This window comes from Crocodylus porosus, unplaced genomic scaffold, assembly GCF_001723895.1.
Source record: "Crocodylus porosus isolate Cpor-Errol unplaced genomic scaffold, CroPor_comp1, whole genome shotgun sequence".
Classification (NCBI taxonomy): Eukaryota; Metazoa; Chordata; order Crocodylia; family Crocodylidae; genus Crocodylus; species Crocodylus porosus.
In genome coordinates, this window is record NW_017728943.1 from 105,438,709 (window position 1) to 105,465,198 (window position 26,490).

Genomic DNA, 26,490 nt, shown 5'->3' on the forward strand with positions numbered 1-26,490 from the left:
AATTAAGTTTCTCACATTTTTATGCTATCGGAGGGAGAGGGGGTTATTGAACTTCCCTCTCTCCAAAATATATTCATACACCGACATTAAACACCAAGCTGCCATACAATTTTAGCTTTAGTGGGCATGTCTACATGTTCATTAATACTATTTTGGTAATGCACATTAAATTTAGTATCTCCATTGTGAGGTATTAGAAAAGGGTGCATTGTCTTATTTTAATGCACTTTAGCAAAAGTGCACAGGTTTTTTGTGACAATTTAATGAGCATTAAAGTGCACGCGTAGACACACCCAGTAATAGCTTTCTTACTGCACATTACTGTATAGAACAAAAGAACACAAAATGTGTTCTTTATAAAAGGAAACCAAAAGGAGCAAACCTAAACATTAATGCTTGCAAACAGTCTCATTTAGTTCACTGGAAGGATTCACATATAAGAAGTTAAGCACAAGTTTAAGCATCTTCAGAATTAGGGCCTTAGTTTGCATGCTTTGCTAAATTAAGGCAATAATTATATAAAATCACAGTGTTTTCATACCTAATACTGCATTTTCATCAGTAATATATTATAGTAAAAGCTTTGTTATCTAGCATGAGTGGGGTAACGTGGGTGCCAGTTATCTAAAAATTCTGGTTATCTGGGCTTGCACGTGGCAGCAGTATGGGGTAGTGGATGGTGTGCAAACTCCTACCCTCCCTCCCTGTCCTGCATCCAGCTGGCTGGGTGGCACCTGTGTGGCCCAGAGGCGAGCTACTGCTCTCACCTCCCCACCACTGCCCTGTTCAAGAAATACGTGATGCACATGCCAGATAGAGTATTTCAGTTAGTAACATGCCACTTAACACAGCTTTTATTGTACTATACACCAAAGCAGTGAGAAAAAATGAAGTAAGTTTGGAAGGTTTAGGTTAACTGATTTTCAAGACCAGTTTAAATTAAAAATAAACTAACTAAACCCTTAAAAACCACTAGCACAGCTAAAGGCAAAGAACAAGCAAACCCCAAGTTTGTCATGATTTATCGAAGTTGTTTGTTTTTGATTTTTTTTAAACTTGCTTTAGTAAAAAATGATGAAACAAGAATCAGGAGAGCTTGATTTTTATAACTTTACTTACACGAGCAATACAGTAATCCTTCGGATTTTCTTTTTCCAAACCATACTTCTCCAGAGCTTCAATAACTGCAAAGTCTGCAGTATCTGTAGTAGACAGCAGGATTGTCTTGTATGGTATATTTGGTTTTAAGCTGTCCGCATAAATTCTGAGTGTCCCTCCTTGAAAATATAATTCCATTACTACTTTGTCATAGTAAAAAGATATGCACCCACAGATTTAAGAGTTCCCAGCTTTGAAACAGATCTAATTTGCAGCTGTATATGGCATGAATCCATAGACACCTTTTTTCACTGATGTCAGTCACTGTCTACCCCTACACATACTTAGCCTATTCAAATAAAAAAACCTTTTTGCCACTTATACATAGCATTTTTGTTTGTTACCTTCCTTAATTTCCTGAAACTGAAAAAGACGTTTATTAAATGCTAGTAAACGGCTGCTCTCCTTTTCCTTTAGAGACCTAGTTCTCTATGCTTTTATTTTGGGATGATTGCCCTATCAAACCATTTCCAAAAGCCTTCTTCCAAAGGTATATGATAGAATTAATTCAAAGCTTTGTAACTGCACCTGAACAGAAAAAAAATCACCCCATTTAAATGTTACTGTATTTTGAGACAATTTTGCTTGGCACAATTGTGATGAACAGGGATACAGAATAAGCTTAGTTTAATTTTAATTTACTTGAACCCCTTAATATTTCCACATACATGAACAAATTGAGGCCTACAAACTTTTACAGAATTAATTAAGTAGTTTGGCAGGAAATTTCTACCAACTAATCAATCTTTTGAAGATGTAATATACACTGCAGTCAGAGAAAGCAATTGCTAGTAAGATAAACACATTGGCTTTAATATCAGTAAATCAAAGATAAATTTTTTTCTGGATTGATTTAAGAACAAGCTTTCATCAACTGATATAAAAAGTGCTAAACTTCCTCTGAGTAAAAAGGTTATCAGACTAAAAGCAAATGTAGCAAACAAGCCTGAATCATTACCTGAGTCTGGCCGGCCATCAGAGCTGCGGAATTCCTGCATCCTCTTCTCCAGTTTTTGCTGTCGTCGGCGTTTCATGACTACCTCAGGATTGGATATTGTGCGTGTGAAGCTGGTCTCGGGCATATCTTTGTAAACCTCTGCTGCAAGACGAGAATTCTCACTGCAAATTAATTTAAGGGAGGGGAGGAAAAAAAAAAAAAAGAGAAACTAAACTTGAAACAAATGCACATTCTACTCACTATATAAAATATTAAACAACCAAAGCTATGTTAGCTGTTCACTTACATTACTGTGTTAAGCATAATGCTTTAAATTAGCTATACCTCTGCCAGAATACACTGTTAACATATCTACACTCATGTACAACATTTATTAGATACCTCATTTTAGTTCTAGTCACATTATGAAGACAAGAAAATTCAGTTCTTTTTCTTCAAGAAAAACCTCTTACATTTGATATGTTAATTAGAGATTAATTTTAATTAAATGATTGATTGATTATTCTGGTCTGTGTGTATTGTGCATCATCAGGAAGGAAATATAGTTGACATGTATTTGGTCCTTTTTCCCAGATGAAGTAGAAATAAATTTCAAGTTCAATTAAAATTATGTAAAAGCTTAATAACTTAATGGAAAGCTAAAAGGATTATTCTTACGCTGCACAAAGTATATATGGAAAAAACACAGAAAAATAAAATGAATTCTACTAAAAAGAAACCTACATGTCAACCGTTTCTTTGTACCAACTGAAAAAAATAAATTTGTCCCCAACAAGAAAGGCAATGATGAAATCAATTTTATTCGAAAGGGAAAAGAACACTACTTTCTGTCACAAGAACGTAATTGTCATAACGAGTCAGACCCATGGCCCTTCTAGCCTAGTGACCCATCTCCAACAGTGGTATATAGTAGATGCTTTAGAGCAGGAGTGGCCAACCGGCAGCATGCATGCCACAAGTGGCATAGGCAGCCTCTGTATGTGGTGCACAAAATCAGAGAGGGAACAGTAAAAACACTGGCAGAAGAGCAAGAAAGCAGTGGTAGGTGGTACAGGGCAGGCCATAAGCAACTGATCAGATAGGGGAAAGCGATCGAACTAGCACTTCGTGAGGGTGTAGCACCCAGCTTGTAGCACTCCTGCCAAAAGGCTGACTCTCACTACAGCAGAGATGCTCAACCCCTGGCCTGTGCGCCACATTTGGCTCATGGCACTGTGTCATCTGGCTTAAAGGGCTCCCCATGGGCCCAGAAATTCTGTGGCAGGGAGCAGTGGCATTGCTGCCTCACAATCAAGTTTCCAGACCCATGGGGGGACCCAGGTCCTACATGCTAGATTGAGCACCCAATCCAAGAGTGTAGGGCTGACAGGGAGCAGTGCCAAGCCCCAGTGCCCAGTTCCGGCAAATGGACAGCTAGGAGGGGATGAGGCCAAGCCCCACAGGGCAAGCGTACTAGTGTGCTGGCATGGGAAGGCGTTTTGCCAGGCTCCCAGGGACCAATCCTCATGGGGCCTGGTACCACCTCTTCCCAAGAGACTGATCCTGGCATAAGGGGGGGCAGTGCCGGACTCATGGGCAACTGGTGCCTCCCAAGTCTGGGGCGGGGAGGAGAGGGGGTTTCCCCAGCAGTCGATCCCTGAGCCAGTGGCAAACCCAGAAGTACATTTCCACCAGCACTTCGTTTCATGTCTGGCACTTCCAGGGGGTGCACGTGCACCCCCTATGCATCATAAATGGCTGGACTGCTAGGACCTGATCCCAGCAGGAGAGGATGTTGCTGAGCCCTAGGGCCCAATCCTGGTGTATGGGACTCAACCTGGCCTGCAGACTGGCCCCATCCCACTTATCTGGTCCATGGGGCTAAAAGGTTGAGCACCACTGATTTTGAGTGATCCCTGATCATACTCTCCCTGACATCCACCAACCACTTTAGGTTTAGGGAATGTCAGAGGATACATCCTTAACTATTTTGTTTAATAGACATTAATGAATCTATCATCCATTATTTTGTCTAGTCCCTTTTCAAATCTAGCTATACTAGCTGCTTCTATAGCATCCTCTGGCAAGGAGTTCTACAAGTTAACTATGCTCAGCGTAAATAAAAAAAGAATCTCTTCTCTCTTGTTTGTTTTAAATTTGTCTCTTGCTAATTTCAGTGGATGCCCTCTATTTCTAGTATTTTAGGACTTGGAGTCCCTATTCATTCTGTCCATACATTTTGATTTCATAAGCCTCTACAATATCCACCCTAGCCTTCTCACTTTCAAACTGAAGAGCCCCAGCCCTAGACACTTCTGATATGACAGCTACTCTGTACCCCTGATCACCTTGGTTGCCCTTTTCTGTTCTCTGCCACAGTTTTTGAGATGTGGAGACCAGAACTGCACACAGTATTCAAGATACAGGTGCACCATGGATTCATATAGTGGGTTTCATGTTTTGCATTGTTTTTAATTCCAACATTTCATTGGCTTTTTTTTGGTTGCACTGCACACAAAGTTAGTGTTTTTACAGTACTATCTATGCCTCCAAGGTCTCGATCCCGAGTCATAAAAATTAGTTCTGAGCACAGCATTGCGTTTATAAATTATAACCAACACCATTTTTTCCCCCCATGTGCATTACCATGTACATGTTGACACTGAAGTTCATTTGCCACTTCTCTGCCCACTCAGTTAGCCTGGGGAGATTTTTCTGCAACTCTATCAGCTAGAAATTTGAATATCCAGAATAATTTAAAAAGAGCTCATTTTAAAAGAGCTTTTGGTGTTGGATCTTTTCAAAAGCTTTATGAAAATCCAGATATGTCAAGGCAACTGGATCCCCCATGTCCACAGATTTGTTAACACCCTCAAAGAATCCCAGAAGATTGGTGAGGCAGGTTTTCCCTTTACAAAAACCATGGTGACTTCCCCAGCATACCATATTGGTCCATGACTGCTGATTTTATTCTTTATCATAGCCTTTACCAATCTGCCAAGGATGGAACTAAGATTCACTGGTCTATAGTTCCCCAGAATGCCTCTGAAGCCCATTTTTGAAGACAGGTGTTGAAGATATGTTGGCAACCTGCCAGTCTTCTGGCATAGAGGCCATTTGTAATAAGTTACATATTATTGTCAATAGTTCTGTAATTTTACGTTTGAGTTCCTGCAGAACTCTTGAGAAAAATGTCATCCTGTTCTGGTGACTGAGTGTTTAATATCAGCTTTAATCTATCTATGAATAAAATTTTCAAAAAGCATACTAATCTTGCAAAGTAAAATAATCAAGTTGGAAACTGATGAAGTTAATGGCGATTGGACAACCTGAACTGTACATTCTTTTACATGCGCTTTAGAAGTCTTTTTTTTATATGGCACAGTACTATTTCTCCATTAAAATACAGTGTCAGAATCATGCAATAAAAAAAAACTGTACTATTTTTCTCAAAATTTGGTAAAGAGAGTATTTCATGTTTAATATTTAAGTTTTAGTTTTACTTAGATTCAGCTCTATTCATCTCACTTTAGAAGTAAGTTTGCCACAATCTAAAGGCATATAAAAATACAACTGAAAACTTGCATTGTTTTTTTCATTTAATTCTAGCATTGCACACACATATCGCTTTTAAACTGAGAAACAAAGATTTTTGTGCAGCCAGATTTGTGTCTTAATTTGGTCCTTTTCCTAAATGTTAGTTTAACTCATATATACAAAATTTAATGGGCCTGATGGCTTGTTGGGATCCCATTATAGCATAATAGTTTTACTGTATACACAAGATAAATATAGTCTCAACCCTACAGTGAGCTGCACTTAAAAAGCTTTGCTAAACTCATCAGGGCTCCAGACACAAGACTACCTCTATCCAGAACTCTTTGGCAAATCAGGACTATATGATGCAATAGCTAAACGCTGGTAAAAGTGTTTAAACATAGTACGAAGCACGGGAGTTCATTGACATAAAAAAGCCATTTTTATGGTGGTAAAAATACTGAATCATACAATATAATACAAAGAAGAATTGTATGCTAAATCCCCAGAAGTCTGTGATCTACTACTCTCAACAAACGAACAAAAACTTGGGCTTATTCCATACTTACCACACAACTGCTAGTTAGGAACGTGCAGAGAAGGTGGGGGAGAAAAAAAATCAGAACCTAGTATAGACACAGCTATGCCAGTAAAAAAAAATCTACCTGCTGGAGTAGCCTATTCCATTTAGGAATATGTATATGCTACAGTAAGAAAAAATTCCTTCAGTGCGAATAGTATCTCTATTAAAGAGGTTTACTCACAGGTATATTGTATCACTTAGCCATAAACAAGTTAATTGAACTGAAGGGTAAAGTTAAGCAGGAACATAGATCTCTGCTGGACTGTGCCCTAAGTTCCTGAAGAAAAAGAAAAGAACATTCTGAAATGCAGTGGAATACAAAAACATGGGTATTAGATTATTTATAATTACTTCTCTTTGAAGTTTGGGGATGCTAATTCGTCCCTTATGAAGTTTTATATATGTGTACTTAAGGCAGTAAGGCAGTGTAAAAACAATACAAATCTGATATTACCATATTTACTTGAATCCAAGATGGCCCTGAATTTAAGATTACCTATAATAATAAGATTCTATATGTGGAAAATTTATAAAGATTATAATTTTCCATATACAGAATCTAATTGTTGGAGAGTTGTCTAATTCATCCTTCTCACTGCTGCAGGGGGCAGGCAGTGAGGAGGCAGGTGGTACAAGGAAGTCAAGTAACTTGCCCTCTTCTTGTACCTGCCCCCCTGCCCATCCCCCAGCCTCTGCTCCCTCAGCCTCCATTCCCTGCCAGCAGGCTCAGCTCCTGTTCTAGCCTGGGACACTGAGCAGAGCCCAAGCCCAGCCCCTGTAACAGGCATACAGGTTGTGCACTGCTGCTATGGGGCGGGGCTGGGGGCCAGGCTCAGTGCCCCAGGTTGCAGTGTGCATTCAACATCCAGGCACAGAGCATGAGTAAGGGGGAAGAAGGAGGTGAGTAGGCAGGGGAACAGAGACTGTCAGGGGAAGGGGAGAAATGGCTGCAGGGGGTAGATGGCAGGGTGCAGAGGTGGCAGCTGGGGATGGGAGGGATGGGGAATGGTTGGTGGCTGGCAGCTGCAGCTATGGCCCCAATCCCAGGTAAGAGCTGGAACCCAAGCCACACAGCAGTTGCCTGCCTGATACCTTTATACTCTATTCTAAGACAAGGGGCTTCCCCCTCATGTAAAATGCAGAGGGGGAACCTAGTCTTAGAATCAAATGAATATGGTATACTATACTATACTATACAGTAGCATGCAGATTTCCCTTGGGATTAGTTCCTTAGCGTCTGCAAAGATGAGGGCTTACAAACTAGCCAAGGGAATTTACAGGTGAAGACGACAGCTGTATAGGACTGCTGAAATACTCCAGCTGTTTCTTGCAGCTTTTATTTCAAAGAATGAGGCTTCTCCAATCAGCTGAAATGCACCATTGATGAGCTTCAAGTGTGCCGCTTATCCTTTACTCAACAATCTGCTGCAGAATAGAATAGACTTGGTTGTCAACCACCTGGATGTGAAAAATCTAGGTTTTATCATACTGACAGTGCCGTGTTTACTTGAATATGATTGTTCCCCACCCCCATATCAGCATGGGGAAGTAAAGCTCCTCATCTTTCACTTGCATACAAGAAAACCTCATTAAATACACTATCATTAAACTACTGCCAAAAGCAGCATGTGCTCAGTAATAGAAACCAACTATGAAGTTCATTAAATGCAGCCAACACTGAGCATGAGTATAAAACCCATAGCCCACAATGGGCAAACATTCTGTGGTGGAGACCTACCACAAGGATAGGCCAGTACAGCCCACCTCAACAAGACGTATGGTAGTGCGCATTGCACTCAGTTCCCCCTCATAGCCAATTTATTAGGGGTACACTGATAAAGATTTTTTGGTTCTATACTGACAGCCATTATTAACCAGCCATATCAGCCAATACCCATTACAGCCCAGCAGCTTAGAGAGCAGTGTCCAGCTGGTAAGTCTGTCAGGAGGAAAGGGGGGTAGGCAGGCAGATCAAGGCCCCTGTGGTGAGGGAAGGAGTAGGGTTGGGGCAGGGACAAGTGCTGCCCAGCTGAGGCTGGGCACGGGACAGAGCCACAGCTTGGCTGGGAGACCATTCCTGCCACAGCCTGCACCCCCCAAGGTAGCAAGTCCCTAGGAGTGCTCAGCCTCCTAGTCCCTTCCAAGGACTCATTTTTTCACTGACATTTGGAAGCAGTTCTCCACTAATACTAGATCTTTTCTCCTTACCTGGTCCATTTTCTCTTGGGCCACTGACTGTCCTTCACAGGCTCCTTTCTTTATATTGCTCCTTCCAACTTCTGGCTCCTACCAGGTACTCTGTACCCCTTAGCCTGGTCTCTCCAACGTCCTTTCTACCTTAATCCCTCCCTCCTGTTTTATTAATCTTTCCTCCTTCCCTCCAGTGCCCTTTCATTTTGGCTCCACCTCCAATCCTCTACCAGTGCTGTTCCTCTTGCTTTTATACCATGGGTAGGCAATTATTTTGGGCAGAGGGCCGCTAACTGAGTTTTGGCAAGCCATTGAGGGCTGCACAACAGGCAGCCAGGGACAGATAAATATTAATTTTCTAAATTTTTTAGAGGCCCTGTGGGCCAGACAGAATGGCCCAGCAGGCCACATCTGGCCCCTTGGGCCACATTTTGCCTACCCGTTTTATACTCTTGAGTCCTACTTCCTCCAGTTCCTCTCCCCACTCTTCATAGCTGTCAGCTCAAGACCAGTCTCTGCCCGTCTTCTTCAATGCCTCTTTCAGTCCTCACCAGCTTTCCCCTCATCCTCAGTCTCTGATTCTCACCCCCATCTCATCCCTTGCTTCCACCTCCGCTTCATTTTTCATTTCCTTATTCAGACAATCTAATAGTCTAGTTTTTCCAAAAACTAGGAACATGCTTTCACTGAGCTGTCCACAATGATGCTCATGTGATTACAGTAGGCATCTATTAAATGACTGGTGCAAAGCAAGACCAGAGAGAAAATAAGTGACTCTCAGGGGAACTTCAGAACACTAGAGTATGTTCATTTTTAAGTTTCAAATATCTGAATCGTGGGAACAAAAACACAAAATTAAGCATCTCCCCCCCCTTAGTTTTCCTTAACTTAGAAGCTAAAGCATGGAACACTACAAGACAAACCATACCAATCTTCCTGAAAAATTTAAGCAAATGAAAATAGAGGTTGTAATGAAAATCTAACAGCAATAACTTTTTAAATATGCATTTCTCTTGAATCTAAAATAAGAAATAAATCACCAGGGAAAAAGAAAATAATATACTGTTCATTTACAGTGTAATACATCTCGTTAAAATGCTTTGCATTTCAAAATTCATGTTTAGCTGTGGAACCGTCTTCTGTTTTTTTTTTTTTAATGTTCTAGCTTTTACAGCCACGAAGACACTGTTGAAAACATGCAAGATATACATGTTATGTCAAACCAAACAACAGATTCTGCAATTGTAAGCTGTGCTATAGAATTTCACAGTTTTACAAGACATCAAGTAATTCAGCTTTCCTTCCAGAGAATATATCATTTTGCATTTCATTTTGCCATGGAGTTCTATTAAGGACTTAAACACACCTGCCTTTTGCCCACTAGTTTTCCCAACAAGGACTAAGCTCTTTCAACCATCCTAACAAACTAAGGAATGGCTTATTCGGGAGCTTGAACTGCAGCCATGCAACTAGAGAAGTCAAAATGGTAGACTGATGAATTGTGCCATCTGAAAAACAAGTACATTGCACAAAACTTGGGGAGCCAAGGAGAAGAGCCCTTGAAAACCGCTATAAACTCTGCCATCTCCTGGCAAAAGCGCAGAGCTGACGCTCTAAGCTGGTGCGCATGTAGACAGCATCACAGGAGTAAAGACTTGGGGAATGGAACCAGGTCGCCTGAAGAACACAACACTTTTTAAAATCATTATTTCCTAAAATGAGTGTGGCATTCATTATTTACACTATGAACCAGAGTTGTGGATTTTTTTATGGGGTTAAAGGAACATGGACAGGAATCTGCTGTTGCAGATTTCAGGAGATGCTTACAAAAAATCTCATCTTTAAATGTACCAGAGTACAAAAGGTCCTCCCAATTACCACTGGAACGACTGCCTTACTATGGCCTAATGCTAAGTGTTTACTTGTGAAATTTGAGATCATTATGATAACTGCAGTATTAAGTGATCAAAAAAACAACAACTTACATATCATCTCCATGGAAAGGTCTATCATCTTTATCTGATGCTTGTCGCAGTGCTTCCTTTTCTCGCCTCTTTTTTTCTTTTTTCTCTTTTTTTGATAGCGTTCGTTTGAAGTTCTGGATAACCCCTTCTTTTTCTTGTTTTTCAGGGCCATTACTCTGAGCTTTCTGAAATGAATCGAGTTAAAACTGGTTTGGCATATTAAAACTGGTTTAGCATATTGGTCCACCGGAGTTACTAGGGATCTCAAACTTCCAAACTAGATTTAGTTAAGATGAACAGTAATACCACATTGGAAACGGACATAAAGAAAAGCAACAAACTATCCATTATAGCAGGGGTGGGCAAAATAGCAGATATGGCTGGCCAGCCTCCATTTCCCACCAGCACCAGCCTGCTTCTCTGCAGCCAGTTTCCCAGAAGCAGGGCCAGGGTTTCTGTGGACACCAGCCCGAGGAGTGCTGGCAGGGCACATGGCTAGGTGGGGAGCTGCTCTAGGGCTGGGGCTGGAATCTTGTGATTGTGACGTGGGCCAGAGCTAGGGCAGAGCTGCAGTCCATTGCCCACATGCCTCGGGCAGGTGTGTACAGGTAACGGATCACAGCTCTGCCCCAGCTCCTGCTCATGGTGTCACCTCGCCAGCCACACACCCTGCCTTCCCTGCTTGGAGCAGTGTCCATGGAAACCCTGGCCCCACACTCACAGCTCCACTGTTCCTGGGGTCTCTGGCCTCAGAGGTGGCCAGGGGCTGCTGGGACACTGAGTCTTCTTCAGGCCCAATCCAGTCTGCAGGCTGGAGTTTGTCCACCCCTGCATTACAGGAAAGGAGGAACTGTTAAGGACATGAATTATTAAGTTATAGATGGCTAAAGTCATATTTCCCAAAGAACATATGAAATGACTGAGAACTCTGAAGTGAATGCAGCAAAAGTAAATTCTGTAAATCATACCGAACTAGTCAGTTCTTCTATAAACCACAGAAATAGATTTGATTAATTCAGTCTCATTTTACAGCTTCAAAACTATTTGAACAAATGTCTTAAGGCAGGGGTGTCAGACAGCCCATAGACAGGATCCAGCCTCCACTGCAAGGCTGGACCACCTGTATCTTTAGACTAGATCTGGCCTGTGGGGATTATCAGTGCAGCTGCTGGAACCCTTGCATTAGCAACATGAATCCCTCGAGCTGCTGTTTCAGTGCGGCTCTAGAACCCAAAGAGTTAACTCTACTCATCCCCTGCTGCCCTTAGACACCACTGAAATCAAGGTTTTTAGTTATCCCTGGTGACTACAATCTATGGCAGAGGAAAGAAGGGGCAGGGGAGTTGCTGACTCTGGGTTCCCAAGCCATGCCGCAACAGCAGCTCCTAGATCATGCAACATGCAAAGCTGAACAAGTTCAGCACCCCTTATTTAAGGAATATATTCAAACTGAATCTTTAAAAATGTTACTTACTTCACTCTCAAGGTGAATTAATGTTTACAGAGCATCCCTGCCTGTCAAAAATGGTTTTGTACTTTAATCTTCTACCCGTTCATTGCAACATGACTCTCAGGCAAAAATAAGTCTGAGAAGCAGCACCATTATAGCTAACATTTTCCATGCAATGTATTTTCATCTTCCCATGTTCTATACCTATCCATTTCCCGCATTATGTCTTCCCTCTGTTCTACATATGCAGACACCTATTGCACAGAAAAGCCTATGGTAAAGGGTGGATAATAAAAGGTTTATTTTTCCTTTTTCTTCTTTTTAAGAGGGTGCGAGTTTATAGGGTGTAGATGGCAGAGGCAAATGTGATCAGCTCCCCTCCCCATCCTTTCATCTTTCAAGCAAAATCTACATTGCAGTCAAGGGTGCAACTTTGGCTCATGGAGACACACCCAAACTAGCTAGCATGGTACTTAGTCACCACAACATAAAGTTTCAAAATCAGTCTGAAAAAGCCAGGTAAATACTGAGGTCACAAGCTTATACTGAGCTCTATGCTGCTATGACTACATTGCCAGCAAGCTAATTTAAAGCTAGCTATAGCATGTCATAAAAATACTGGAAGCATTAGTGCCTTGAATTAGTTCAAATTCTATTTTGAATTAAAATTCAAGTTACAGAAACCTACAAATGGAAAAAAAAAAAAAGTGCAATTAGTTGACTAACAGTTCAATCTGCTCTTAATAAGAGTCTAAGCATGTTTACCTCTCACTTTAATGTTGGGAGACTTAGGTCATAAGTGCTCTTTCACAAGGTAGTTCTCCTTTATGGATTTTTTGAAGAAAAGTATAAAGGTAAGTATTTTCTACCAGACTGTAGAAATTGTCCCCAGTCCTTAACAACAAGTCTTGCTACTATAATGCTCATTAGGCTCCAATGAGTTTAACATTGTGCTTTTTCAATTTAGGGCTTAATGCCACCATCAGACTGCCTTAAGTGTGAAAGGCCACATTGCAAAATATTCTAGCTACACAGAACAATTTGATTACCATACTGGAATTAGATTAGCAGCTGATGAGTTCTAACTCAAGCTGCTGCATCCTCACTGCATTACTAGTTTGAACATCAACAGCATTCAAGATCAGCCCATTCAGGCTCTCCCCTTCACTGAAGCAGCTCACTCAAGCTTAAAGCACCACTTCAGCTCAAGACATACATCTGTGTACCAGGGTAAGAGTCAGTGGAGGGGCAAAACTTGACTCAAAGCTTCAGACAGCAAGGACAAACCCGTAGCTATTACAAATCAAGTTGGGTAAAAAAAAGTTGCCTAACTGGATCTACGGATTTTTCAAACACAAACAAGTTAATTCAAGTATGCAGCACTTGAGATTACATTACTACAACAGCAACATTACTTCTATAGCAACCTTAAAGTATGGCATGAAAAACATGAGTAGTAGTAGAGCTGACCTCCCCCCCACACCCACAGAAACCAATTTTGAACAGGGGGTAAGATGGAGAAATTTTACTTGAAAATCCAAAATTTGACAATGCTTTGTATTGAATAGGGGGGGAAAAAAAAAAAAAAAAAAAAACTTTTATTTGTTTCTAGACTCTCCTTTTCTCCTATGATTTGGTAAAAATGACAAAGAAATAAACACCCCAAATAAGAAAAATTCATTTTGGTAAAAAAGATAAATTTATTTTATGACAAAATACAGAGAATTTCTGTGAAAAATTATTTCCACAGAAAGCATTTTTCAAGTAGCCCTTGCTGATATTTTTTTTTCTGAGTGACATATTAAGGGTCTGGAAGAGGAAAAATTACTTTCTAGTATATTTCCCTGATGGATATAATCATGGTAATTACTCTACCATTTCACTAAAGTAAAAAAGGCTTATTAAAAAAAAAAAAAAAGTTCCCACTAGGCAATAAGACTAGTCAACAATGTGGAGACGAAGAGCCTCAAAGCTGATTCTCGAGCTGTCCCCCTTGCAGTAGGGCAGAATGTCTACAGTGAAGTCAGTTACAGTGGCTACAATGTAAATGTGGGCACAGTTGAGTTAAGCCTAACTGGGAAGTGTGAGTACCAGCTGCAGTCTAGCTTCTCAGGCAGGTTCTGCAGCACAGACTACAGCAAACAAAATCCAAGACTCAGAGCTCCACCTGTTTACATCATCAAAAAGATTACAAGGTAACTTGATTACAGTACACAAGTACCTTCATGGGTAGAAAATATCAGGCAAAAATCACAGGCTCTTTAATCTACCAGGGAAAGATATAATTAGGACCAAAATCACAATTTTTAGTCAGTCACAGATTAGCCACTGGAACCAACCACACAGGGAAATCATGGGTTCTCCACCCCCTGCTGACTTCAAATCGAGATTGAATACCTTTCTGGAGAGATGCTTAAACCACTTAAAAACATAAAACTGTGCTTTAGTCAATCCACTAAGTTCAATGCAGGGTAAAACTAACTGTCTGTAATATCCAGATGGACAATCTACATGACCCAGTGGCCCATTCTGGCTTTGAATTATGACACTACAAACAATCATCCCTTAATTTCATGATTCTGTGCTGACCAATGATCATAACCACTGCACCTGGTTTGCTGGTTTAAGGTTTTAAGCAAGGGTTCTGCCCAAAAATAAATCAATCAGCACGAGTAAGCAATTTAAAAATTGAGGAAGATTAAAAGGAAAAATAACTACGTCTAATCATAGAAAAAAATATGGTTGCAAGGAAGCTGTTTTTCCCCTCTGCAGCAAAATCACCCCTACCTAAGCCAGCCTAGGCAAGTGTTTGCCTAACCTGCATTCCAAGAGCCCCAGTGATGGAGATTCCACCATCTCTTTAGGTAACCTCTACTCTTTGAAACGTTGATCACCATCCTCTTTGTAACAACCATTTTTCTATTAGAAAACCATTATCAAATCCCCAGTCAATCTCTTTTCCAAACTAAAGAGTCCCTCTTCCAGCTTCTTATTGCATGTCTCATTTTCTAGATCTCTAGATATTTCTGTATTACATAATTAGCCAAAAATATTTAAAATCTTTATGTTCTCATACAAAACATGGTCAAAAAGACTATAGGTTAAAAAACTATTTGTGGAGTTTAGTTAATATTTACAAAAACTCCACCTAAAAAATTCTCCATTTTCTATACCTTAATTTAATAATGAATAAGTAAGGTATACAACTAATTTCCCCACTTCCACAATTTGAGATTACCAAACCCATCTCAATTAAGTGAGACTACCTCCTGCAGCTTAGTTTTACATTCCCCTTTTGTTTTTTCATGGAATATAAAAGTTGAATGAATGCCTGTGATTGTTTTCTTGTATATACTGTAAGTGTATAATGTACACTCCTGTCCTTTTATTCAGATGCACATGAAAAAGTCCTCTCTTTCTTTGTATGGGCTCAGTAGCTCTTTTCAGGAAACATCGTTTCCTTGCAAATCTTTTCCTGTTAAGGTTATGCCAAAATTGAAGAAGAAAGTAACACCAAAACAATATTGGAGTTAGAAACAACAGTAATGAAAACTCCAGGTCTACCTCTGACCCGGCAATCCATACAGGGAAGTGGAAGAGGCTGGCTAGATAGGAGCAGTTTAACATCTCCCTTCTCCACTTCATTTTTGATGCTATCATGGGGATAGTTTTGCAATTTGTGGCTTTCAGGGTTTTAGGTTAAATTAAGCATAAGCCTAAGATGCTGGAACAAATTCATAATTTTGCTGTGGGGACACTTAAATTGTCTAAATTATACACCTGTAATAAAATGTGCCATATTTGCCAAGCTGATAAATTAAAACTGGAGCTGGTATTACCAACATCAATATTCATACTGTTAATGACAAGCTTAAAAAAATGTAACATTTACTTTCTAAAAAGGTCATTGGTCATTTGTGCCTTTGTCCACCATTTTATCAAAACAAGCTTCACATTCAAAAAGAATGTGAAGTCTGCACTCCATTGACAGAAATTAACTGACCATAATCAGATCAGGGTAAACTCATCCAACTACCTTCACAAGAAGTTTTTTCTGACCTTAGGCACAAACTCAAATAGCCCTAAACACTAAGTCACAGCATACTCTTCCTGGGGTTGCACCTTTCTAATAGAAAGAGTAGCCAGTATGCAACTGTGACAAGCCTTCCAGGTGTTATTACATTGGAGCAGTTATCCATAACCTCACTAGCTACCTACAAATTTCCAAGTAAAGTTTAAGTTTAAAACCAATATCATAAAAGTCTTATATAGATTGTGGCCTAGTACTCAAGTCTCTCCCTGTGCCATAGTTGACCACAGAACTTACTGAAATCCCAGTTACCTAAGTGAGAGGAAGCTCCTGGAACAACATTCATTATGAAATTTGTGTAGGTTCTGAATCTGCCTCCACTGCTCTCTTATTATTCCATAGGCTATCTTAAAATATTTAAATACCTTGAGTACTTCAGTATATACCTGAACACCTAATAGCATAATAATAAACATCACTTTTCCCTGCATTTTTATATATCTAATTATTTTTTATTTTGATCAAGTCCCACAAATTTCAACAGCACTTCCCTAAGTGTAAACATCACTTAGTTCAATAGTTTCTTATCCTTACCTTTGGAGGAAGTGTATCATTTTCATTCTTGAGAACAAACCTCCCTTCTCTGTCATCTTTGTTCCAATTCAACTGTACAACAAGGGGCTTCTCATCTATATCTAATCTTCTTTCTTCTTTAAAATATGAAAGAAAAAAATTAAAAACGAATAGCTATTTTGCACTGCAAGAAACAACAGTTCTGGCATGCTACTTCAAGTTGCGAAATTTATATACACATACCCCATTTTCTTGAGCGCCGCGTACCCCAAATAAAATGCACATCTTGCTCTTGAAAAGCACAATGAAAAAAAAATATTTTTTCCAGAGTTATGGCTGCCTAGAGCAAGGACAGAGACTAATATTCATCTGACTCACCTTCCCTTTTCTGCTTAACTGAACTGAACCCCTAGCTGCTGCTGAAGACTGGTCTCCATGGGTAAATCTATGATTCTGAAAAGAGCTAGATTTTCAACGAATATGAAACAGGAAGAGGGAGATCAAAAACAACTAGTAGAACAGCAAAATTGCTCTAAGAAAGGTTAGCCTGATTAGTGGAACATCTAGACCATTAAAAAGGACGGATGATAATTAATGGGTCACTGTTTTTCACTCCAGAGGTATTAAATCAAGTGACCCTCCCCCAAGTGCCTGGTAATACAGCAGTTGCTACACTACAGAGCAGGAAACAAAGGAACGTGCTTCTGTCCTGGTCAGACAATCAGATTTCCTGCTTAACAAACACACCCTAATTTCAAGGAACTAATTTTTGGGGGGAAAGGTATGTGTTGTATGCGAGAAATACAGTATACCCAAGTGTTATTACATATAAAGTTGGCAGAGAAAAGTGCAAGTGAAAGAGTAACTATTTCCTGATTTCAATTATTCTTTTAACAGCTTTTCTGTATAGAAACCAGGGGATAGAGGAGGGTGTTCTTAAGAAAATAAAGCAAAAAAAAAATCCATTACTTGGATACAGATGAAACAACGGAAATATACACCACAATATCTATATGCAGGAAAGATTTCTACACAGTTATGCCCCATTCTGACTACAATATTATATACTGAATGAGGCACAGCCCCTACATGATGTTTAAAAACTGTATGACAAAAGGCCTCATAGATCATATTTACTATTTATTATGTACATCTTTACCTGTACCATGAAGGAAACCCCTTTAAATTCTATATTTACATGTTGTGCAGATATAAGCTTTGGAGATGCTCAGTCAAAAACCAAAATCAAGATACTACTGTTTGTTACAAAATCACCAATCATGCATAACCTCTTGCTTGTAATTCCAAATAATGCTAGTCAAATCAAAACATCTTTAGCAGGCCATGAAAAAGCACATATCTGTGTTTGTACCCCAAACCACTAAGATAGCTAGAACTGAAAAAAAAGAGAGATGAAGATTTTTTTCCCCTTTAATACTCCAGGATACAAGTTTTCAAAGTGATACCCCCACTCAAAAAAATAGCAAAAACTAGATAAGAAAAATTAAAACCTGCCAAAGGATAGGGAACTAAAAAAAGCTTTAAGCAACAAAGGCATTTGGAACCAAACCGCTTGGGTAACTTTAAAGAACTGCCATCTACATGACATCTAGTAAAATTCCTTCCAAGTTTTTTTACAATCATTCTTCCTTTATGTTTATTTATTTTTTTAAGTTCTTTCCATTCCTATATGAAAGACTCAGCAGGGGAAACTAACTGAATATCAAAAGGAAAGAATTAAAGTAAACAGTGGCAAATGCACCAACTAAAACATTTTCTCTAATTTTTCCAATTACTGTAAAATTAGACATCAGTTAAAAGAACAGAAGGTTCTGACCAAAATGGTTTTAAGCTGTTTTGGAGCTCCTTCACCTGACAACATTACTTTTACTTGTATAAGTTTTTAAGCACCATCTATGACAGCTTGATCATTCTTGAATGAATGTCCCTTATGTAGACATGATCAACCTTTAAAAACTGTCACCACCTACCCACAGAATACCAAGTATAACTTTCTGAAAAAGGTCACAATACTATCATAATTTACAGGAGATGCAAACATGGTGTACCCAATTATATAATGAAATAACACTATCACAGACAGAGAAGCAAACTTTTATGGTAAGGTGTAAAAAAAGACAAGATTTGTTTGGGGGGTTTTTTTGGGGGGGGGGGGGATGGTTGGTTTTTTTGTTTTTGGTTTTGTTTTTTTTTAACAACAATTAGTCTGAAAAATATATGTACTTCAAAACAAGAATAAAACCAAGACAACTTATACTCACCTCCACTGACATGTACTTCATAAAGTGAGTATTTAGGGGATGACAACATTCGCATGTCAGGTCGGAATTTCTCTGCCAAAGTTTCTATTACATCTTGTGTTGTAGCGGTACTAGACACACGGATACATTTTGTTGCAAAATTTCCAGCTGCTTTATCTTGAAAATAAAATCTCATTACTCCATGGAACTCCAAGTCCTGTAATGAAATAAGAGGAACATAAATTTTGATTGGTGGCTGGGAATGGTTTATTTTTAAAAAGTTATTCCAGCCATTCACCATTGATTCATGTCTTTGCAACTGTGCACTACAATTCATTAAGTAGAACAGGAAGCTGGGATAGTCTATGAATACAGATTTCCAAATACTCCACGCTGTTAGAGAAATTAGTAATCTATGCCTCAGCTTTTAAATATTCAGCACCAAAGAACCATCAATTTTAATTCAATTCTAATCCTTCCAGAATAGACTAATCCATAAAATTACCCCAAAATGTGCATGCTCCGTATGGTCCTATCTTCTAGGCACATTATGCATTCGAAGGCACTTTTCATAAAGAGAATTTCTGTATTGCATTAGCCGACATCCTGGGGAGGTTGTTCCCCAAAGTTCTGCATGAAAACCCAGCTTATCCTATTAAGATTTGATATATCAGTTGACTGTACCTTTATTTTGCTGAGATTTAACAGGTGTCCATGACACCATGACAAATCTACTTGGAGTGTCAAGTCTATTTTAAAACCATGTGTAGAGTTCTCCACTGATCCTATCCTTGATCTTGGGAGGGTTTTTTCCCCACCCTTAATCACAGAGGACTAAAATGCTTAACACACACACTTTCACTTCAAGGTCTCCTTAACAAAAAAACTGTGTTCCTATAATTCCACACCTGAAAAGGGGGGGGGGGCGGGTTTTTTTTTTTTTTTTTAAAAAAAAAAAAAAAAAATTTTTTTTTTTTTTTTTTTTTTTTTTTTTTTTTAAAAAGTCAGAGAGTTTGCATTTTTAAACAAAAAAAGCCAGGATCCCTGCTTATAACAAAATGTACTGCAGGTGTTCTAAGACAGCATTTCTCAACCTGTAGGTAAGAAGAATAATATGTGAAAGGGTCATGAACAAACTTTAAAAATGGATTCTCCTTTGAAGGAGAAAAACCATGAGAAACCATAGCTTTTCCCTTGCAAGCTAGCAGTTCCAGCCTACGAGGGACTGCTTGGGTCCCCTCTACAATACACTCCCCACCTGCCCCACAAACCCACCCCTTGCCCCACACACTGGGGAGCTGGGGCCTGGGAGCAACAGGTCAGGAATGAGGGGTACTGGGTTGGGACTAGCCATTGATGTTTAATAAATGGGTCCTGGTCCAAAGAAGGTTGAGAATCACTGTTCTAAGACAAATAAAATTACTATAGAAATTTAAGACAAATTTGGAAAGCTTTCGCTGGGCAAAAACACTTTTAAAGCACTAAGCTAATTTTAGTGTAGGAAAAAAAAAGAGAGAGAGTCACGTACATGTAAGACGGGGAAAAAATGGCAACCTATAACAACAAGGAAGCCTTAAAAATCAAATGGCCAATTCCCCCCTCCCTCTTCTCTCTGTGCCTCCCCAGAACTACTCGCTCACTGAGATTTCAGGATCCATACAAGAGAGGTCAGTCTGATGAAACTACTCCACACTAACTCCCTCATGTATCAGGATGGAGTTAAAAAGCAAAGCAAACACTGACAGTCAAATCAACCTACTGAGCCAGATCTCATCCCAAAGTACTGCATTTTTTTTTTAAATCCAGCCTTGCACTATGCCTCAGGTACTTCAAAAGGGGCTACAACTGGAAACATAAAGAAAGCCTCATTTTCCATGTACAGATAAGAAGTGGGAGTCATCACATCTCAGACAGTCAGCCTGTGGGGTTGTCCCCCTATAGCCACCTTAGCAACAGTACAATTCAAAGGGGCATTAATTACATGTAGCAACCACTTATCTGGGCAGGTAGTACTTTTTTGTGAGGAGGAAGAAGGGAAGGGAGAAACTGTCTCTCATCTCAATGTACTCCCTTCCACCCCAGCACAAAGCAGGCAAGCACTGACCCTGCATCTCCATGCCCCTTCCCTCAAAGCATCAACATTTGTCATGTGGAGCCCTTCTCCCCTCCAGGGAATCCTACAAAAACATTTCACATCCCACATTAGCAGCTGCTTTTCTGCCTGACCTTGACCAACTCCGTAGTGCGTTTTTCTATATTGTTATCTTGTGTCTTTAATATAGTCAAGTAACAGGCGGAGCAATATCAGTACTGATGGTCACTACAGCCCCTCCTTATTCCAAACCCTGTGAATTGTACACGCGGACTACAAATTAGTCACCCTGTCATCCGGGTAAAAAAGAATTAACGTGCAGGTTAGGATTTGAAGTTTCAGTTTAAGCTGCAAACATTTATCTTTTACCAAAAAGTCTTTGTTATTCATGTTGTGTGTCACTTGCTGCTTTGTTTCATCTAGGAGCTGCATACTATATTACCACAGCATAAGAACAAAGGAAAACAAGCCATACTTGAAAAAGCTTAAAACATTTCACAACGAAATTACAGCCACTGAGCAGCAATATATTTAAACAAAAATTCATAGTTAAAAAATATGCTTGCTAGTTTTTCCTCAGGAAGCTGGGAGGCATCTGGGTAGCTAGACCTCAACAAAAGTGACTGAAAAATCCAAATCCATAATATTTTAAAGACTAAATTCTCCCCCAGCGATTTATTTGCCCTCAGTAAATTCTGAAGCCAGTCAACTGCTTTACACTAGTTCTTGAACAATGGGAAGATTATTCAGAATACTGCCTAGTGCCCTTTGGTTTAAAAGTTAATCTGGTTCTGAAACTAATTTGCCTAATATACTTCAACCAATGAAGAATTCAGCAAATGTATACACTTTGTCAACTATAAAAATAGAAAAAAAAAATCTGTTATTGAAAATTTGCTTATAATTAATATACTGATACTGGGTAGGAATTACTGAACTACATCCCAATCTTCCCTTTGAGTACCTGAAAAAAAACACTCAACCACTATTATACATGCACACACATATATACATATACATACATATATACACTCACATACACACACACACACACACACACACACATTCTGTAAAACAGTGATGTGATATCTATTTATCTATCTATCCATCTGCCACTATTTTACAGAATATATATACATATATAGTTCAACCCCCTAATCCAAGCAGGACCAAGCAGTGTATCTACTACTGCCCCCATATAGTATCATCTGCAAACTTGATGAGGGTGCACTCCATCCCATCTTCCAGATCGCTGATGAAAATATTGAAAAAAACAGCCCCACAGGCACTCCACTTGATACTAGCTACTAACTAGACGATTTCATTACTATCCTTTGAACCCAACAAAGGATGTGAGAATGCTGCAGAACATGTACCAAGAGCCTTGCTAATTTCAAGGTATATCATGTCCATTGCCCTCCCCACATCCACAGAGCCAGTCATCTCATCACAGAAAGCTATGACAACCAATGGCCTCCCTCAGGGGTTAGTACTGGCACCTCTTTTTCAACCTGCACATTAACAACCAGACTGCAACCAGCTCACAAAAATTTGTTTATGTTGATAACTGCACCTTTGCCACCCAAGCTCATGACTAAGTGCAGAACTCACATGTAATGGATACATGAGACTGATATTAGAGTACTGCCTAAAACAGCACCTCAAATCTCCCAAAGACTGTATGCAGACTTTTCATCTGCATAATGCCAGCACTAATCATGCACTCACTATCCCTTTAAATGGTCAGCCTCTCAAATTTGAAACCCACCCAGTTTATCTTGAAGTCACCCTGGGCTAGACTTTAACCAGGGTTCGAATTACACTTTGACTTGGGTGGGGAGGAAGGGGTCTGCAAAAAAAATTAAACTGGTTCATTAACAAGTCCACCTAGGTGAAGGAGCAATCCAATCAAAGACCCCCTCAGGTTATGATTTGCAAACCTTACAGGGAGGCTCTTGTCTTATGCAGGGTGGGGGAAGTGGGGGGTGAAGCTGAGCCCCCCCCCCAACCACCACCTCCACTGAGCTCCCCTTTAATTTACACTGACTAGCTTATAAAAAAAAAAAATCACATCTCCAGAAAACTGTTTTAAAAATCAAAGCAAGCAATAACCTACTTGCCAAACTTGCAGGGTTCATGTAGGGTGCCAATGCCTTCATGATCCGTTCATCTGCTCTCACATCGTGTTATTCAGTTGCCCCACTCCATTCCTATGGTTACCAGTCCTCAGTAACATTGCTCCCCCTCACCTCCATTGCACAAATGATGAAACAAGCTTACTAGACAGACTCCTTGATAATCCTACACTGCCAGTCCATTGGGACATAATCCACCCAACTAATAGCTTGACTTCCCTCAAGACACCCAATATGGTCCACCCTTTCAGAATCAGTTGACTTTTCCTTACTTACTCAAATGGCACAAAGAATAATCAGCACAGGCACTAATCTATCACCACATCATCTCAGACCCTACAGTCACTGCACCTAGATTTAAATGGCGGTGTCATTACTGGGCACTTTTCAACCATTTTCGAATTGCACAGGGTCACTGTCCCTCAAACCTATACCAATGGGGCCTTCACAATAATTACATTCAATCTGGCCTATGAGGCTGCTAATTAGAAAATTAATATTTATCTGCCCCTGGCTGCCTATCATGTGGCCCTTGATGGATTGCCAAAACTCAGTAAGCAGCCCTCTGCCCAAAAGAATTGCCTGCCCCTGACATACACTCTAATAAGAGAAGGCAATCAGGTTGGTCAGACATGACCTGCCCTTGGTGAATCCACACCAACTGCTCCTAATCACTTCTTCTCCTCCAAGTGCTTAGAAATAAGTTCCTTGAGGACCTGCTCCATGATTTTTCCAGGTTCTGAGGTGAGGCCAACCAATCTATAGTTCCCCAGATCCTCCTCCTTCCCTTTCTTAAAAGATGGCCAACTATATTTACCCTTTTCTAAAGCATCTAGGACCTCTCCCAAATCACCATGCATTTTCAAAGATGATGGCTCTGCAATCACATCATCCAACCCATCAGAATCCTTGGGTTCATCATATCTGGCCCCAGGGACTTGTACCCATCCAGCTTTTCTAAATACTCACTAATCCATTATGTTGCCACTGTCAGCTCCTCACCTTCTCCCCAAATTGTGCCGTTAGGTGCAGTAGTCTGGGAACTGACCTTGCCTGTAAAGACTAAAGTGAAAAAGGCATTCAGTACTGCAGCCTTTCCCACATCATCTGTCACTACGTTGCCTCTCCCATTCAGTAAGGGACCCACACTTTTCCCTGATTTCCCTCTTGCTGCCTGCATACTTGTATAAACCTCGCTCATTACCCTTCATGTCCCTTGCTAGCTGCAACTCCAATTGCACTTTTGTCTTCCTGATTTCATTCCTGCATGCCCAAGCAATACTCTTACACTCCTTCATAGTCACTTATCCAAGTTTCCACTTCTTGTAAGCTTCTGTTTGGTGTTTTAGTTCACTAAAAAGAGATCCCTGCTAAGCCAAGCTGATCTTCTGCCATACTTGCTAGTCTTTTTGTGCCCTGAGTAGTGTTTATTTAAAATACAACCATCTCTCCTGGACTCCCTTTCACCCACAGACTGGCCTCCCATCCAACCCAGGAGTTCCCCGAGGGAGTACAATTCTGCTTTTCTGAAGTTCAGGGTCCTTACTCTGCTGCACTCTTTCCTTCCTTTCCTCAGAAACCTGAACTCAATCATTTTATGGTCACAGCTGTCCAAGTTACAATCCGCTTCTACATTCTCCATCAATTCCTCCCTGTTTGTGAGCAGCAGGTCAAAAAGAACAAGGGCCCTAGTCAGCCTTGCCAACACATGCACTGGGAAGTTGTCCCCAACATTCTCAAAAAACGTCATACATTAAGGCACTACTGTATTGCCTTCCTAGCAGATATCAGGGTGATTGAAGCACTGCTGCCCCCCCCCCCCCCGAGACTTCAAACAGCCTGTCCCCAGTTTCATACTGGAACTTTGAGCAATCATACAGCTATTTAACACAGAGTGCAACTCCTCCTCTTCTGCCCTGCCTGTCCTTCCGGAACCGTTTGTACTCATCCATGATGGTGGGAGCTCGCATGACCTGGAGCACTAAGTCTCTGGTATTCCAATCTTGTCATAATTCCTTGACTGTGAGAGGACTTTCAATTTTTCCTGCTGGGTTTCCCAGGCTCTGTGCATTTGTGTACAAGCACTTGAGGTAACTAGCCTATTGCCCATCTTTATCAGGAAAGATGAGGCAGCCTCCCCTGTTGCCCCCTCCTGCTTGCTTCCTCCAGGCCACCTGCTTCCCCACTTCCCAAGGGCTTTGGTCTCTATCCCCTGGCAAACCTAAATTTAAAGCCCTCGACACTTCATTTTAGCCAATTTTTTTTAGCAAACAACTAGATGACCCTCCCTATGTAGCACTATAATGCAATCAAATGTCTCTCCTCGTATAAATACAACTATGCATGCAGCTTCTTCAGGAAGTACTCTTTCTTCCAACATACACTACAGCTCAATCTGGGTAATATCCTATTATAGGGAAGTACAGAGCACTGACTTCCAATATTCTGTATGTGGACCACTGGAGGCTCCTAAGGCTATGGTAAGTGGTCCACAGCAATTTTACAAACCCAGGACTTCATTTTCATTTACATTCACATTTTAGTGCTTACAATTATAAAAGGTAAGGATTCGGGATATACTACCAGAAATTGAGGATTTGGAAAGGTTTGGGGAACAAAGATTTCATATAACAAAAGAAGTGTCCGACTCATTTTCTTGAAGGTTCTTTTTTATTTTTTGTTTGTATTTTCAGCTTCCAGATTCAGGGAAAAGAGATCTGAATTTGTTTAAACAGCAAGTCTCAATTCGAGATGGAAAATATTACACTGCTAACAAATCAAGGAGAGCAAGCTGCTTACACCTTCTCTTCCTTTATAGGACTACTATCCAGGCCTTTACATCAATAGGTTGTATGCTGAATATCACTTACAGACAATACTGGTCACAACTCTTACACTTTTCCCCTCCCATTTGCCTATATTGATCTCTTATACTCCTCTTGCCCCAGTACATGTTTTTCCAAATGCTCCCAAGCAAAAAAAAAAAAAAGCTTACACAGCCATAAATGGTTCATAATGATCCACAGCCATAAATGGCTCAACAATACTGATGAGGGAAACAAGGATACCTAGAACTATATTATGCTCATGAATTTCAAGCTACTGCTACAGACATCAGGAGATGGGAAGTAAAAACAGGCAGAAACAAAGATGTAGATATTGATGGATGTTACTACAGTAGTCTCCAACTTCAGAAAAACAGCCAAAGGGGTGAAGAATAGACCAAGAGCCTGAGACTTCTTAAATTCTGTGTTATAAATATGCCCAGAATACACAAAGGTGCAGTTAATATTTGTGTCATCTGACAGATTGGGTGATAGTCTACAGAGTGAGGAGCATGAGTGGATGAGATGGGACAAGGTTGCATTTGTCAAGGGTATTGAAAATAATGCTACACTAATTGAGATGCGATTGTCTTCTGCCCAAACTGAAATCAACAAAACAGTGGCTGAAAGGGATCTTGGAGTCCTAGTTGACTCCAGGATGGACATGAGCCATCAATGCACGGAAGCAGTAAGGCAAGCTAACCATACCTTGTCAGGCATCTACAGATGCACCAAGCAGGTCCAGGGCGGTGATC

At 40.2% G+C, this 26,490-nt stretch overlaps 1 protein-coding gene across 17 annotated transcripts in view; it reads right to left on the reverse strand.

Annotated features, from left to right (window-relative positions):
• AFDN (afadin, adherens junction formation factor) overlaps nucleotides 1–22,966 on the reverse strand; it is a 129,038-nt gene extending 106,072 nt beyond the window's left edge. For 6 of the 17 annotated variants that reach the window (XM_019549945.1, XM_019549942.1, XM_019549941.1 and 3 more), the window contains exons 1-5: nucleotides 18,705–18,900; nucleotides 16,444–16,556; nucleotides 10,391–10,554; nucleotides 2,117–2,277; nucleotides 1,120–1,277 (exon numbers count right to left, since the gene is read on the reverse strand). In XM_019549945.1, the coding sequence (XP_019405490.1) occupies nucleotides 1,120–1,277; nucleotides 2,117–2,277; nucleotides 10,391–10,554; nucleotides 16,444–16,556; nucleotides 18,705–18,879 (771 nt within the window). In that variant the 5' untranslated portion in view covers nucleotides 18,880–18,900. Of the gene's footprint in view, nucleotides 1–1,119; nucleotides 1,278–2,116; nucleotides 2,278–10,390; nucleotides 10,555–16,443; nucleotides 16,560–18,704; nucleotides 18,901–22,891 lie in introns of those variants that run through there. The other 11 variants (XM_019549935.1, XM_019549937.1, XM_019549931.1 and 8 more) reach the window with 5 other exon arrangements.
• Nucleotides 22,967–26,490: the final 3,524 nt, after the last annotated feature.